This window comes from Pistacia vera, unplaced genomic scaffold (assembly GCF_008641045.1).
Source record: "Pistacia vera cultivar Batoury unplaced genomic scaffold, PisVer_v2 Contig288, whole genome shotgun sequence".
NCBI classification, from domain to species: domain Eukaryota; kingdom Viridiplantae; phylum Streptophyta; class Magnoliopsida; order Sapindales; family Anacardiaceae; genus Pistacia; species Pistacia vera.
In genome coordinates, this window is record NW_022196099.1 from 491,893 (window position 1) to 508,230 (window position 16,338).

Sequence of the window (16,338 nt, forward strand, 5' to 3'; positions counted from 1 at the left end):
AATTTTCTCATATCACAATTACGTTATAATTTTATATTTTCATATTCTCCGCTCCTATTTAATTTTATTTGCATTTCTTACATAGGCTGCAAGCAATGCGTGTATTTACTTCTGCACCAATTGTTAAGAGATTCGATGTTTTCACTCTTGAGACAGCTGATGGAATCTGCATTGTCCTTAAAGGTTTCATAAACAAATCGCGCACAATTGAAAATGGATTTTCCTCTGAGGTAAATGATTTTTTTTTTTCTGTGCATGAGTTATTAGTCAAAATGAAGCTTACAAACCAGCTAATATTATGGTCTATTTAGTAAATTTTTTTAAATAGGTTAATGAGTTGATGTAGCATACCTCTTGTTTGTGTACTCATTGATTAGAAGCATGTGGACCAATAAATACTTATATAGTTGCACATGGTGTTTATTGTGGAAAGATCAGCATCATATGCTAATGAACAATTCCATTTTCTGAAATTCATAAAATTGAAGCTCACGTTTTACTTGTATATCTGAACAGGTTTTTAGCCATTTCGTGTTTGGCTTTCCTACTAATTGGGAAAAGTTATTGGGAAAAGAGTTTACGGCTGGAACTGGTTCAGCAACATGCTCTGATGTTAACAAATCAGCAACAGTTTTGGAATGTATGCGTATATTTTATGAAGTGCAATTTTATTCAAACCATGTTTGGGTTCTCGAATGTGGATTTTTCTTTTCCATGCCTCATAATTCTTGAAATTCAGTTATTTACGCTACATTTTTCTGATTTTACCCTCCTCTTCGTGTGTTGCAAAGTTGCAGCTGTTGCAGGTTTGGCAAATTCTGGGTTGAACACAACCCCAAGTAAATACAAGGAAAATGACAAAAAAAAGCATAATCTTGAAAATATACATGATTGTTCTGAAAATGTGTCTGGGAGGATTACTACCAATGGCTCAAAAGGTCTTTACTCAACCAACCTTACCACTGAGCATAATAACATGGATAATGCAAAGAATTATACCTCAGATAACCTTCCACCGTTGGTTTTTTGTTTTGTAAACACTGTTAGTTCACTTGAGTATGATTTAGCAGTGCCAGGAGCACCTTCAAGCCATCATGTGACAGAATCTTCTGAGAGGGTGGCGAATTCAGAAAGCAATAGGAAATGTAACAAAGGAACAGTTAGGGATTCAAGGACTGAAGAGCCGTCACATTTAGAATCTATTACCGTTATGAATTATGCACTGGGAAAATCTCCAGTACCTAACGATTCTGACAATCTTAATTTGTCCCACTTGGACCCAGCTCTGTCCAGAGGAAATTCAGGTGTGGAGTGGATGACGATCTCTAGTAACCCAAAGACTTCAGAAATGCAGAAAGAAAGAGATAAAAATAAGGATGGGTTGAATTATGGAAAAAAAGATGGCTTTACAGCTTGCTTGCCCCAAGACACTGAGGCTATTTTTAGATGTGCTGGTGAAAAATCAAGTGGAGTTGAATGTTTAAATTTTGCGAGTTCTGGTCTTGAAGCTATGCATAAAGACTTTTTGTCTACATCTCCTATTGATGGGCACCCAAATGTTCCAGAAGTTTTGGGTAATTATATTAATGATACCACAAATTTTCCTGTTGTGCATTCAGCTATGAATGTGAATAGCACTCCATTGCGGGTGGATACAAATGCTATAAAATTAACTCCAAGTAATTCTGGAGGTGGAAAGGGTATAAGTAGTTTGAGAAATCTGAAAAGCAATCAGAAAGAGCACTCTGGGGTTAATTGTTCTGATAAGCATAAAAGCAAAGAGTTGATGTCTGAGTACTCTGAACTTTCAGAAGGAGAAAATTTGAAGAGGTGTTCATCACAGGGAACCAATCACTCTGGAAGGAAAACAGATACACTTGAGGCAATTCGAAGCCAATCTTTAAGCAGAATGATTAGAAATTTGCTTGAAAATTCAAAAGGCAAAGTGAAGGAAAGAAAAACAGTTGTCAATGGGTTGAAAGCTAGAAGAAATGAGATGAATTCAGTCTCAGTGATCTCAGACCGGAAGAGCAACACTGTTCAAAATGATATTTCAGAACGCATGAATGTATTCAATCTGACTGATGATGGGCATGAAGAACCAACTTATGATACTTTGGTAAAAGATAACTCAAAGAAAAGACAAGACCGTAGAAAAATATCCCAAAATGGGACACCAAGGAAGAACTTGAATAACTTCACCCAGCGCCCCAGTGGGCCAGGTGAGGGAAATTGTCAAAATGACTTACAAACTGCAGTTGGTGAGAAAGAAAGAAGGGCTAAACAACTTGGCTCATCTGGGAAGAAAGCCACCCAGCGCCCCAGTGGGTCAGGTGAGGGAAATTGTCAAAGTGACTTACAAACTGCAGTTGGTGAGAAAGAAAGAAGTGCTAAACAACTTGGCTCATTTGGGAAGAAAGCTCAGAGGAAAATTAATTTTGATGCACATGTAAGTTATTGATCAAGGGTCAGAAACACATACTACTGTCAATTCCCTTTTAATATTTACCATGAGCATTTAAACGAATGACATGCCCTTTTTTTCTCTTTTTTCAATTGAAAAAGGCCAGCATGGTAATTGACTGTGAGCTTTGGAAATAATAATTGTTTGTTTTAAAGATTTGGCCTGATGCTATTTCTTTCAGTGAAGGGCTGTATATTGACTTATGATTAATTTCATTCGAAATACTGTTATTGTTAATATTCACTTTACAATGTTGTCAAGGGCAAATAGTGGACACCAGGGCAGTGTTAGCATGTGAATTCTAATAACATTAATCAAAAGTAACAAAGAATGTGCCATTATCTAACCATATTGAAAACTTTTGGTGTATATATTTTCATTTGGATTTGATTTGCTCTGGTATATGACTAAATTGATCATCATCTGTATGTCACTAGACTCATTTGATGGTTCATGTCATCTATTTTTTATATTCCTGGGATCATATTAGTGTATCTTGTGTATATTACATGTTTGTTGACTCTCATTTTTTTCCTTTTCCCCTTTTAATTGAAAAATATTCTATCTATATAGGCAAGTCCTCTTACTCAGGAAAGAAAAGAGAAAATATCTATTATTTCACCAGAATCTTTGAGTCTCAAACGATCCAGATCAGGTACGTTTTCTTTTTTAACTTCTGGTTAATTCTTGGTTTTTTTTCAGTGTTCTACTCTTTATTCAGCTAACAGCTGATACATCCAATATGTTACGAAAATGTATTGGCAAGAACAAAAATCTTAAAGAGTAAACTATGGGACATTTTCCATAGGTGTCTAAGTTTACTAATCTGAATACTTTCTTCGATATTACATCTCTTATTATTGTTTTTGACGCAAAACTTCTTTACTTATTCTTTTATTAGAATGCTGATTTTTCCCAATATTTAGAGGAAAACAATAATGTGGGGATCTTTTTTTTGGGATATCTGATCAATCCCATTTTTTAATTGTTAACTGTTTTGCAAATTTGCAGGAAGACTACTTCTACCTTCCCTACATTTTTGGCGCAATCAAGTTGCAGTTTATGATGCGGTTTGTGATTTTTTCTGGCATTTTAATGTTGCCAGTCTTAAACTTTAATTGCTGTATGGTTCTGATATTCTTACCTTCCTAGAAAGATTTTCATCTTTAAAAATTTCAACATTTTAAGGAGACTTCAAAAGTAATGCATTTACAGGGATGGTGTATTCTTCAGTTTCCAACATTCTTTAACTTGTTAAAAGACTTGTGAAGAGTTATGGCTTCAGTTTGTGGAAGAAAAAATCATGACTATGCTTTTTAAAATCGAGTGATCATGAGACTGATATAAACGAAAATGAGAAAATCTATGTAGAAGTATTGTACAGATGCATTTCCATCATCGCAAAACAACATTCACCAGAAATATACTCGCACATTCATGCATCTAAAATCATACTCTCATGTGTAGTGTCTAGTAAACTTGGATGGAGGTTGTTGACATTCTTGCCTTCAGAACACTCTTGATTACAAAATGAAGCCCTTAACCTTCTACATTGGATGATGCAACTCTCTAATGAGTCTTGTCTTTCTTAATGTCGGTGTGTACTTGCAACTCAATTCCTTACTCCTGTCTTTACTTAACAGCTTTGTGAAGACTAGGAAACTAACATTACATAGGCACAGTTATCTCATAAAAATTAAAATTTACTTCTAATTATGTTCGTATGCATATCCCTTATATAGTTATCCATTTAGATGTGAGCATTTGACTTGCTTAATGCATTCTGATCTAATTTGTTTTCCTGACTACGTTGGTAATCCCTCATTATATTATTCTGTTTTGTTTTGTGAGAATATGAATATATGAAAATTTTCTGTTTTCAGGATCGTAAAATCACTGGAATTCAAGAAGCTGTAGATGATGTCAAACCATACAAAGGTTTGTCTTACTCTACCCTTTTTAATTGCTTCAGTTAGATACTTAGATAGTTATCTTGAATCATATAATGCAATTGTTAACGGTATGGTGAGTGCTATCTACACCTATTGGTTGCATCTCGAGATTGAATCCCCTCACACTAGGGTGGGTAGAAATTTAGTTTAAATTTGTAATTTTTCTTTTTAAAAAGAAAGTTATTTGAGTGGCTCATTGTCTCTAGGGAGTAAATCTGAGCCTCGGGTCAAACGGAGGCACTGAACAAACGGAGTCTCAATGGGAGCTTTCACCAAACTTTTAAAACTACAGAAAGCTGAATATAGGGCTTACTTTAGATTGGCAACGACAACATAAACAAACACTGCTTTGATGTATAGTACTTGGAAATTTGGATTTTTGTTTGAAGTTGTAATTATTAAAGCAGATTAGGAAATACAGTTGTTAGTTTAATCTTTCACTTAGTTTACTCTTAGAGTGCTTTCGATTTAGAGAATGTTGTATTACTGAGAATGTTATATTAATAAAAAAAAATATTATATTAATGGAAAGATATATTACCTAGAAAATTATTGAAAATGTGTAGAGAAATGCGTTTGGTTAAGTTGAAATAAATTGGTGAATATGTTATATAGATTAGTAAATTGCTCTTTTCTTAAATATTAATATAATATTATTTTTTTAATCATTTCTTTTAACTCTAACATTTGAGATTTTGCTAAAACACCTAAGTCATATAAAAGTTTAATTTTTAATAAAATCATCCCCACCTACCCCAAGCCATTGTCGGCGGCCATCGACAGTTGTCGTAACGGCACACGATCGACTGGATCTAGCTGACTGTACGCCGATATAATTGTTTCTGGCTAGATCAATGGTCATTAATGGCCAAATCTGTGGTTGTGCACCATGGATCTGGTTGTACAGTTAGATTTAGTCGATCGTGTGCCATTCCGGCGACCTCCGACTGTAGTCGTTGATGGTTGGTCAATGATCGACGGTGGTGGTTGGCGAGCAACGATGGTCTTAGGTGGCCTATAATTTGTTTTAAATTACAAGGGTAATATTGTCCAAAAACTTAATTAATTCGGGGTAAAATTGTAATGATAGGTTCATGTAAATTAATTTCAAAACAAGAGCATTATTATCTAAAAATTTTAATAGTTGAGGGTAAAATTGTAACAAAATTAAGATTATCAAATAATCTTAAAATACCTAAGAAAATGAAGATAATCAGATTAATACCTATATAACCAATCGTAATTATTATTAGTTTTCAAAGATTATCGAAATTTTATATTATTTGATAACTAAACATAGTGATCTAAGAGTATGTTTGGTTGAATTTATGAAAATTGGCTTAGAAGTGGTTGATGTTTATGAGGTAATTTGAGTTTATAAGCATTTGAAATTTAAACAGTTATATGTTTGATTAAAATTATAAGTATTTGATAAATATTTGGTTAAAATTATAAATATCTGATAAATAATTAACGTGTTTGATAAAATGTAACTAATAAATATATTTTATTATTAAAAATTTAAAATGACTAAAAAAGATACTATATTATTTTATCAAATAACAAATTATATTAACTCAATTTTTTATTATAGTATTATCAAAATATATTTCAATCATATTACAATATAATTTAATTTTAAAATTAAATAAACAAATACTTTATAGACAAATATTTTATTAAAAATTAATATGAATAATTTTTAGATTATTTATATAAAATAAACTAATGAACAAATATAGTGAATTATAATTATATTAAAAAAAAAAATTTCAATCAAAATAACCAATTTATATCTGAATTGAATAATATTAAATAAGGGTAAGGTAGTAATATATTTGATCAAAATAACTTATAAACAAAGTGCACTTTTAAAAAAAAAAAAAAAAAAAAAAAAAAAAAGATTCCTAGACTTACCTTTTTTTACTTATAAGCTCAACTTAAACCCAAAAAAGTTATGATCAAATGTATCAACTTGATTTTAGAATTTATAAGTTGGTAGAAGTTCAAACAAAAACCCCCTAAATAATATAAGATGACGTTAACTCAGTACCGAAGAATTACCCAAACAAAACACACCCTTAAATGATTCAAAGGTAACAAGTTCGATGAATGATGATCAAAATACAATATAATTTCAGTGAATTATAATTCCTGTTCCATGGTAGAAGGCAAACACGCTGAATAAGAGCATCACAAGCTAGTTCTACCAATTGCAACGATGCATAGCCCTCCAAATTAATCTAGAGCTGAAATAATTATAGTCCTTCATGTCAACTAAATTTTATTCCTTCACTCAAACAAATGCAGTTAAACCTATAAGTAGCAAGATCTTTTTTTCAAAATGAATGTCATTCTCGATTTAGGTCTTCGATAAACAGCACAAAATACTTTTTTTGGAAACTTAAAAGGTCAAGTTCAGTTTCCATTGTATTCCAGTGGTCCTCTACTGAGTGTAAAAGGTGTTATTTAACTAGAAGACCTGTTTCAAATGACATGAAATAGGAAGTGATGATCCACTATAGCTATTCATTCTTCAACATTGGCATAACTCCCACTTCAAAACTTCATAAGCTACGTAAATTTCAGCGATACAAACAACCCAGATTTCAGTAATACACAAACAACTCAATATTTAAAGACAGGATCAAATTGAGTCAAACTGGGGTTAAAATCTCCCAAAAATGCCGTTAAACAGATCCAACAATTTAACATAACAAGTAAAATCCACAAGCTAGTAAAGAAACTATAGCACCCAACTGGGGGAAAGAATGTCTGAGAAAAAGGATTCAATCAAATGTTCGAACCATCCCATTATTATTGAATAATATGAAATGAAAACAAACTTAGATAGAAAGTGAATACTGATGATCTCTGTCCTTCACACACACTTAATCACCTGCAAAATATCAAAGACTTCATAAAGATAATGAATAATTAATAAAATCTTTAAACATGACTGACTGAATACAGTTTACAGAACAACTTATTAACAAATTTAAGGATAAATATTTTATATTTAGTAACCGAGAATTCAATCGACAGACATAAGTTCATCAAAGATAAACACCATACACGCTTATATTTCTCTATGATCGCCAATATATAGGGCACAGCAGAGTTGAATCTTTGAGACACATATAGTTGAAAGCATCAATGAATCCCATAGGTAAACCTACTAGTTTGAATTAGTACCTACATTCCTATTCGCATACAAAAAGTCCTGTGAATGCACAGACAAATGAGCTACCAATCCATAATTTCACTGAGACACAGAAGAAAATCATAAAACCTACTATCAACATTCATTTTGAGGACAGAAAAGACAAAGTATCATCAATCTACCATGTCAAAGTATTCCAAAATACTCTATCATGGATTTTGATCCATCATCATGGACTTCTTTTCTGGTCAACATATCCTAAAGATCTGAAAAATTAGGACTCGTGTTCATAAATACTATATAGATATCATGTCATATAAGAGGCATATATACAAATGTAAGTATAAAAGTTATTTTGAAACCAACCCTAATTAATGCTAAAAAGAGAGATAAACAAATTAATTAAACAAAGAAAATAGTAGACTTGAAGCAAAATGAAAACGAATCTAAAATGGGTAACTTAGGGCAAAAAAGGAAGAAATTACCGCTTATGCCTCTGCACGAAGGGGGACTTCTTCGCATCCTCCTCTTCGAAAAAGATAATAATAATAAAAAGTAAGAAAATCGGTTTGGGATTAACGAGATTGAGAAAGCGATTAAGTGTTTAATAATAAGAGAATATAATGAAATAATTACCAGTAAGACCAAGAGAGAACTTGGTGATGATGGCTCCGGTTATGGCGAAGCCGACCAGGAAAGGCCAGTTTCTGTTCCATTCTCTTTTGAAGAATACGGGCCATGGATCGAATTTCCTCATCTTCCTGATTCTCAAATTCTATGCAAACCTACTTCAGAAACTTTTGCTTTAGCTAAGGAGACCATATATCGTGTACATGGTTCTTAAACGGCGTATATCAAAAATTGGTTCATTATTTGATGATTTTTACAATAATATTTTTTTTTTTTTTTAAAAAAAATTTGGTTGTCTTTGGGAGAAAAGTAATTATTAATATTATGTGAGATGAATAAAGTATAATAGAATTTTGAAAATATTGAAACAAATACAATTTTGGTTTTTAGAATATAATTATTTGATGATTTTTAAAATAATATTTTGAAAAAAAAAAAGTAAAATTAGGTTATCTTTATGAGAGGGGTAATTATTAATGTTTTGTGAGATTAATAAAGTAAAATAGGATTTTAAAAATATTGAAATAAATGTATTTTTGGGTTTTTAGGATATAATAGTAGAATAGAATAGGGATATAATATTGAAGCAAATGAAGCTAGACTAATTTTTCGAATCATATATCGCGTATCGCAGCATATTATAAGATACGCCTTTTTAAAAAAATAATAATAATAAAATAATAATTTTTTTCTAAAAATTAAATAATATCATCTCTAAGATTAATTAACGAAATTTGTGGTATTATTGGCTTTAAATTATAGTATTACATAATTAAAATTAATCACAAAATTAAGAATTTATATGATTTCTTTTCAATCATTCATATCATTTCTAAGATCAATGTCAATATCTATATCTTCGCTTGTGTTATTATTATCATGCAAAATGGACAACACATCTTCCTCTTCACTTTCTCCATGCAAAATAAGTAAATTTAGGCGGGTTTTAGTGAATTAAGTTAGGTGACCTAAATCCAACCCAAAATTTTTTTTAGCATTTGACCGAAATTAATAAAGTCATATCGATATTTTTAAATATACTGACTAATACATATCCTATCATAGGATATATATCAATGTATCGAAAGATTTAGAATACATCATTTAATACGTATCATTGACGATCCATATCGAATCATATCGTATGATACGTATTGCATATTGTAGGATACTAATAACCATGATCGTGTATATAAATGGTGCGGACACCCACGCTTCTACTCTCCACGGGTGAGGATGTTGCTTACCCATTATGGGTCGCACTGGATCGGGTATTCGGGTCGGTGTAATGAGAATAAGATCCAGTGTTATTTTCTCAAATTTTATTCTAATTCAGAGGATAAAACGGATTTGATAATTGATACTGCTATTAAATTAGATATATATCTTTTAGTGGTTATTTTTTTAAAACAATAATATGAAAATGAAAAAAGCGAAAAAGTCGTTTAATAGATTAAAATGGTGACTCAAATACTCAAAATGATATGACAATTTTTCTTTAAGAAGAAGGCTGTAAAAGGGTATTAACATTTTTCAAAAACCTTTTATTTTTTTCTTTATTATTATACTTAAAAAATAAGAAGACGGCCTCTATAATTTCACATGGCAAAATGAAGAGCTTTCTTTAGTACAAAAATGACAAGTCTAAACAAATTTACATCCATACATAATTTTAATTGGATGACAAATGCAGTGACATTGATATTGATAAAGAACATGAAAAGCCATCCCAAACAAAAACTCAGATCTAAAATACAGATCTTTTACTTCCATTTGTTCATTAATGGGCAAACTACACAGTATAAAACAGCATAAATCAATTTCGAAGCTATCCCATAGGCTTTGGTCATCGTGCAACAGCTAAATTGAGCCATCCCATAAAAGAACTGAGCTGCATAATATTTCCGATCACAGCCCTGTGCTTTGCGTTACTGGTGAATAATCCTGTCAAAATTCAAGCTAATCTGCAATGAGCCGAAACGCCTTATTGACTCATATCAGATAACAATTTTTCAAGTGCTTCGGATGCAAGAGGAATGTATAAGCAATCCTGGCCATCAGAATGCCTTCTAGTCTTCACTAACTCATGATCTTTGAATTCGGTCAAATGGGAGTTAAGAGTAACCTGACTGCTCACTAGGAAGCGCTCCCGAGCAGTTGTGTATAGATTATCAAATGGCATGCCTGGAAGTAAAAGGTGAAGAGCTTATGATAAGTAAAACGGAAAAGATAAAACCAAATGGCAAATGGATACTTACCTTCTTCATCAGGATGAGACAGTTGATATTCAGCAAGAATTTTGAAGACACTTTGAGCATTCGGCGTCAAACTTTGTAAAACTATTGCAACTGTTTTGGCACTTTGGGCGTTACTGCCATGTGCAAGAATCAAAGGGAAGAACATCCCTTCAAATTTGTATGGTGCAAACGTAGGGACATGATACCAGCACCACTTGAACTGTGTGTGAACCATCTTCTTGTCCCACACTACCAAAAAAAAAAAAAAATCCCACCAAGGATGAAATTGTAAAGTCAAGGCATTAACATAAAATTCATAATGATGAATCCACAATGCTAAATGTACATTCCTCCTGCAGACAATAATATTGAAATAATTGTATTCACATTCTGAAGTTGAAGACTCAAGATTTGTTCTCCAACCTATAGACAGTAGAAAAACATACTAGCACCTTTCTGTGGCTCAGATTGACATGGTAGCATCAATCTAAAGCTCAAACATTGTTCAGGACTTACATAAGATACATTCTATATGTAGACCTAATTGAATGACTGAAGCCACCATGTCTATACCTTCTTTATCTAAATGAGATACATTAAAACAAACGTACCAAAAAAAAAAAAGGTAAAACCTTCCGTATCTTCGTTAAGCAGGGAGGAAAACACCAAGATAAAATGTTTCACCTTCTAAAAGAAACATCTTCAACCAGAAAAATAAAACAAACAATTTAAAATTTATAGACCACAAAAAGATGAAAGGAATAAAACTCAATATCGTCTAATTTCTGCAAAATTACCTACAGGACTTCAAAACAACATTTAATTAATGCAATGCAAACAGAATATTCAATCATAATAGCAGCTATCTAAGTGATTATAGATATGTAATTTAAAATGAGAAAAGTATACATACAAAGAGGTGCATTCACGTGATCAATAGAGGCGATTAAGCGAATATGGGTGCAGGAAGCAATTTGTGCAAGACACTGTTGAGTTTCAAAGTCTCTTAACCCAGGCCCATCGATGTTGTGAATGACAACACACACAAAACAATCATTCTCCCCCACCTTTGACCCATCCAAAAATGCAAGAAGATCATCCATGGATCGAGAATTAAATGGTTGTTGAGCTTTAGGTAAATTCTTGCAGGCAGTCTGTCGTTTGGATTTCAATTGATCCCACAGAACTTCAGCTAAAGTTATTACAACCTACATTTTAAAAGGTTAAGATTCGCAACTGAACATGACAATTGACATAAAGAAATACGTTTTCAGTTCATTTAGTATCTTCAGATATAGGGAATATCTATAGCAACAAGAACACAAATAAAGTCCAAGAAAATGATACTTGTTTGATGTTGACTGACTGAAGATAGCCATTGATTACAACCACAGAATATTCATTTAAAGCTGTTGAAGCAAAATCTTCCAGTAACACCTTCTTAGATCCAAATCCATACATAAGAAGGCCAAAGCCACACCTAGCACCATAAGAGATATGAATTAAGACTCGAAAACTCAGTCTTAAAACACCACAACTTGAAATTATTGCAACAAATTCACATTTTTCACATGGTCTATAACATGATTTCATTCTCTATCATTACCCAAAAAGGAAAAGAAAAAAAGAAAAAAAACATAAATGGCAACAACCATCCAAGTACATTTTCACACTTTGATGAACCCAATCATCTCTTGAACATCACATATCTTCAGCATTTAATGGAAACTATCCTATAATAATAACGCCCTACACTGAATTCACAATTAGTGGGCATGGGTACACACCCGATCAACATAATAACAAATATAAATCTATAACAACCACTGAGTTAAAAGAATTCATTAAAATAATCTCAGTTCAAAATCTCTCCCAAACACTACTCACGTATTCCAAAAAGTAAATCACAGTATTTTCACATCTTCTCATTTAAAATGACTTATTCTAACTGCATAAAGAGTATTCACATACCGTAGCTCGAAAACCCATTTAGAATACAAACTTTTGTAACTGTTAATCAGCAAAGCAATCTCTTTCTCATGCTTGGGTTCAATATCTAAAGCTGCTGCTCTTAGCTCCTACTTAGCAAAAAAGACATCACATGTTAATTAGAAAGCCAAAAATGTAATATATATACTGAAAGGAAACTGAGGCAAGAACCTGTTCATCAACAATGTCAATATCTGAAAGCTTATGAGTCGATTTCTTTCCTGAGGCGGCCAAGTCTTTTGCAAGAAAATAGTTTCTCGATAATACGAATTCTTCCTCTTCTACGTTATCGATTTCCATTATTTTTGAATTTAGAAAAAATCAGAGTGAATTTGATTGAGACTCTGAAATCTGACGAAAGAGGAGCTTGTCAAGAGTACGAAAACACACTGCAAGCCCTAAAATCTTTTCCCGCCAATTTCTTTTGGGCCGCCAACTAACCGACTATGGATTCATCTGGCATCGTTTCCCAATGGATTAATCTTTCTCGACATTGGGCCGAGCACCCGGCCCAAAAATAAATTAAAACCATCCCAAAATATACTAAAACCCAATGCTGCGTTTGTTTTACTCTATCTTATCCTAAAAGCACTGCCATGAAAAACCCAAATGTGGCCTTACAGCCTTACTCCTCCTGAAGTGAAGTAAGGTGGTGACTGGTGAGGCATTTGAGAACGTGGCACGCAGGCAGGGGATCTCGTCGGCAACGATTTCTGGTGATTTGTCGGCTAGTTCTTTACTTTATTTTAATATATAAATTTTGATTTAAAAAAAAAAATTTAACACAAACTAAACCCAAGAGGGAGAGGGCGATTATTTTCTTGCCATTAGTGCAAAGCTTTTTTTTTTTTTTTTTTTTTTTTTAATGCTGTCCCATTCAACCCGAAATGTAGCCAAACACTTCACTAAAAATAAAAAGTTACTGTAGTGATATTGTTCACAGGCATAATGCGGTGCAGTGCTGTGTAGTACTGCGAAAGAAACATACTCCGTCAGAATTGAATTCTATACATATCGATTCAATCCCATTTAATTATGAATAATACTACACATACATCATTTTCATATAATATTTTTCATACAATATTATGTGGCAAGATGTGATTAGGTAAAAGTTTAATTTTAACTTTAAATTAGTCAATCATATCTTACTACATAATGTTGTATGGGAAATGTTGTATGAAAATGATGTATGTGTAGTATTACTCTTTAATTATTTGTTATGATACTTTATATATACTTCTACGTAGTGGCGGACTCAAGATTTTTACTGATGGGGCCTTCACGGTTTCATCATTGTTTGTCAATCAATTAGTGAAAACTTAAAAACAAATCATCAAACCTTGAACAAAGAGAAAAATATAATATAAAGAAGCTGAAAGGAAATGACTCAATAAAACAATACTTTCCTATTTGAAAAAAATCTATGAGAAACAAAACTTTGAGCAGATGTGTTGAAAATCACATCCAATTCATAAGGAAACACATGAAATTTTTTACATGAAAAAACTTCTTCAATGTAAAGAGAGCAAAAAACCACAAGAATTTAAAAATCTACTTAAATCCAATATAATTAAAAGATTTTACAGCAACCACAGTCCACCAAAAATATTTCACATAAATTTAGAGCTCAATCACAACTCTAACACAAGTAACATACATAAAGATTTACAAAGAGATTGATTAAAATCACAAGAGAAGTGGTCAAACTTCAAGCTGTATAACTTCAAATTCAACTGTTAAAATCAAAACTCAACCGTCTAGTTTAAAAATTTAACAAAACGTTGTCTCATTTACTCATCAGCCAAACAAACTACAAAAAATATACTTAAATATAAAAAATTAGAATTTAGATCAATATTACTAAACAAAAAGGATGTTAAAAAACAACAAAAGTTTGCCTCATTTTCTCATCAACCTAACAGACTAAAAACACCGTAATAAATGAAGGCCTCTTTTGGATTGAGGGATTTTAAAATCCATGTATTTGATAAATTTCATTGTTTGGTTTGAATATAAAATTTATAGATTGTTGATTCAAATTTTCATGCACTCGTGTTTGGTTAAATGAATACAATCAACGGATTTGATAAATAATTCCCAACTTGACCCTCAATATCCAAAACCAACAAATATTCAACTTTCATCTAATTAAATACAAATTAAATTATATTTGATAGAGAAGTTCAATTATAATAAATGATTTTTTGTGATTTGGTAAAAATAAATAAATAAATAAATTCCAAGTCAATATAATATATTATCAACTATATTCATTCATAATAATTTCAATAGTTGAATAGTTTTATATTAAAACATATAACATAATCATACCTATATAGAAAATTAGTGTCAATATAATGCACTAACACTATGTCCAAAAACATATGAAACTTGCTGGAATATTAGCAAATTTCATCATCGCATATTAGTGTCACAAAGCACTAAGCATTACAAAATAATCAGTAGCAAAAAAACATAATCAGTTGCTAGTCATGCATTTAGAATCAAAAAAGTCAAAACATATGTTTTCTTCACCTTATCATCTAAGTTGAAGAAGAAATCGGTTTCAAATGGACATTTGACTATCTTTCTTGCCACAACCAATCTTTAAATTTTAGAAATGTCATCAATCTTTTTCAACTCCTCATATATCTTCATCATTCTCGTAGTTGCATCTTGTTCATGTTGAAAATAATCAGCAAGTTTAGAGATATGATCGCCTACACCCTTCAAGACACCTTCTAGTTTAGACATTTGACAAGAAAAAGATTCCATAAGCATCTCACATAACTTCCAAAATGTTTTTCTATCAATTCTTAATTAGTAAGTTTATTGTTTGAACATCACTTTCTCTTATGGCATATTTAATATTGCTCAACCTAACAGCAACTCTCTTTTCAACTGATTCATCATTCAAGTAGTTAATGGTTCTAGGTAATCTCATACAAAATAATGTAAATTTTTTAATCATAATGGTCATAAAAGCACAAAGGTTCAAAAGCATTTCACTATAGATGGCCGCCATTGCAATGCCAATTCTTCTCCTATTATCTGGTAGATAAGCCATCTCAAATCCCGAATACATAAGTAAAAAAAATAAAAAATACAAGACATGATCGTTAAACCCTATATATATATAAGTCTTGCATGCTTGGTCAGTTTGACTATGTAATTAGAAAACAATTACTTTCATTAGTGTAAAGTATATTTGAATACTCATCTATACATACAAAATATTATAGCATGTGAGGAATGAAAACAATCTAGTTTTTTGTGTTTGTTTATTTTTTATTTATAGAAATACCAAACAATACAATATATAAATCTCAAGCATGTATAACATAAGAAAGCTCATAGAGGAAACAAAGTTTGTCCCCAATCTATATATTGTGGGACTCATTGCTTTGCAAAATGACCTATATATGACAAGTTTAAGGGCTATTTACAATGGTGTTGTTGATTTAATATTTCATGAAAAATAAAAAGCCACCACCAATAAGTTCTTAACATAACAAAATGAATCACCATAAGAAATTGAAATAATGAAAAAACTTTCTACAAATAAGTAATTGAAAATAATTAATTAAAGGAATAGAAACTTACAGATAGATTATTTCTCTAATATGCTCTGAAGATACTAATGATGTAAAAGTGAAGAGCTCAAAAAGAGAAAACGGCAAATATATTTCTTTTAATTAGGGTAAAGAGTAATTACTTTGCTATTAAATTATTAACAAGTATAGTATTGAAAAATTAAAACATTAACCAAATGCCTCATTTTATTAAAACAGATGGATTTGGCAAAATCCGACCTATTAGGTGGGATTTTAAAACCCTAAAAAATGAAGGATTCTGGAGGGTGGTGGATTTTTCAAGATCCATGAATTTCAACCTTTTTTT

At 31.5% G+C, this 16,338-nt stretch overlaps 4 protein-coding genes across 5 annotated transcripts; 2 read left to right on the top strand and 2 right to left on the bottom strand.

The window, feature by feature from the left end:
- Window positions 1-64: 64 nt before the first annotated feature.
- Window positions 65-966, top strand: LOC116134417 (kinetochore-associated protein KNL-2 homolog). The gene is made up of 4 exons (XM_031420093.1): window positions 65-230; window positions 517-640; window positions 798-867; window positions 939-966. Exons 1-4 carry the CDS (start codon window positions 96-98, stop codon window positions 964-966), a joined length of 357 nt encoding a protein of 118 aa, XP_031275953.1. The 5' UTR covers window positions 65-95.
- LOC116134410 lies at window positions 893-4,754 on the top strand. The gene is made up of 5 exons (XM_031420087.1): window positions 893-2,449; window positions 3,038-3,119; window positions 3,476-3,534; window positions 4,348-4,402; window positions 4,623-4,754. Exons 1-5 carry the CDS (start codon window positions 977-979, stop codon window positions 4,658-4,660), a joined length of 1,707 nt encoding a protein of 568 aa, XP_031275947.1. The 5' UTR covers window positions 893-976; the 3' UTR covers window positions 4,661-4,754.
- A 2,275-nt stretch (window positions 4,755-7,029) lies between these two features.
- Window positions 7,030-8,423, bottom strand: LOC116134449. Of its 2 annotated transcripts, XR_004128736.1 has the most exons (3): window positions 8,216-8,308; window positions 8,065-8,107; window positions 7,030-7,315 (listed from the first exon to the last, which is right to left on the bottom strand). XR_004128736.1 is itself a non-coding variant. In XM_031420128.1 (2 exons), exons 1-2 carry the CDS (start codon window positions 8,334-8,336, stop codon window positions 8,061-8,063), a joined length of 168 nt encoding a protein of 55 aa, XP_031275988.1. In that variant the 5' UTR covers window positions 8,337-8,423. The 2 variants fall into 2 exon arrangements, 1 of the variants encoding a protein (XP_031275988.1); XM_031420128.1 differs by lacking the exon at window positions 7,030-7,315 and having other exon boundaries at window positions 8,061-8,107; window positions 8,216-8,423.
- A 1,500-nt stretch (window positions 8,424-9,923) lies between these two features.
- On the bottom strand, window positions 9,924-12,806 carry LOC116134444 (origin of replication complex subunit 2-like). The gene is made up of 6 exons (XM_031420122.1): window positions 12,607-12,806; window positions 12,418-12,524; window positions 11,794-11,926; window positions 11,360-11,654; window positions 10,468-10,695; window positions 9,924-10,393 (listed from the first exon to the last, which is right to left on the bottom strand). The coding sequence occupies exons 1-6, from the start codon at window positions 12,733-12,735 to the stop codon at window positions 10,194-10,196; spliced, it is 1,092 nt and encodes a 363-aa protein (XP_031275982.1). The 5' UTR covers window positions 12,736-12,806; the 3' UTR covers window positions 9,924-10,193.
- Between the last annotated feature and the right edge of the window lie 3,532 nt (window positions 12,807-16,338).

Excerpts from the sequence above, each read along its gene's own strand:
- LOC116134417 (XM_031420093.1), top strand. The coding sequence starts at position 96 with ATGCGTGTATTTACTTCTGCACCAATTGTTAAGAGATTCGATGTTTTC. Across the intron at positions 231-516 it reads AAAATGGATTTTCCTCTGAG|GTTTTTAGCCATTTCGTGTT; the intron begins GTAAATGATTTT and ends ATATCTGAACAG. Across the intron at positions 868-938 it reads AAGGAAAATGACAAAAAAAA|GTCTTTACTCAACCAACCTT; the intron begins GCATAATCTTGA and ends ATGGCTCAAAAG.
- LOC116134410 (XM_031420087.1), top strand. The coding sequence starts at position 977 with ATGGATAATGCAAAGAATTATACCTCAGATAACCTTCCACCGTTGGTT. Across the intron at positions 2,450-3,037 it reads AAATTAATTTTGATGCACAT|GCAAGTCCTCTTACTCAGGA; the intron begins GTAAGTTATTGA and ends CTATCTATATAG. Across the intron at positions 3,120-3,475 it reads TCTCAAACGATCCAGATCAG|GAAGACTACTTCTACCTTCC; the intron begins GTACGTTTTCTT and ends GCAAATTTGCAG.
- LOC116134449 (XM_031420128.1), bottom strand. The coding sequence starts at position 8,336 with ATGAGGAAATTCGATCCATGGCCCGTATTCTTCAAAAGAGAATGGAAC. Across the intron at positions 8,108-8,215 it reads GTTCTCTCTTGGTCTTACTG|AGGAGGATGCGAAGAAGTCC; the intron begins GTAATTATTTCA and ends TCTTTTTCGAAG.
- LOC116134444 (XM_031420122.1), bottom strand. The coding sequence starts at position 12,735 with ATGGAAATCGATAACGTAGAAGAGGAAGAATTCGTATTATCGAGAAAC. Across the intron at positions 11,655-11,793 it reads AGTCAGTCAACATCAAACAA|GTTGTAATAACTTTAGCTGA; the intron begins GTATCATTTTCT and ends TTTAAAATGTAG. Across the intron at positions 10,696-11,359 it reads TCACGTGAATGCACCTCTTT|TGTGGGACAAGAAGATGGTT; the intron begins GTATGTATACTT and ends TTTTTTTGGTAG.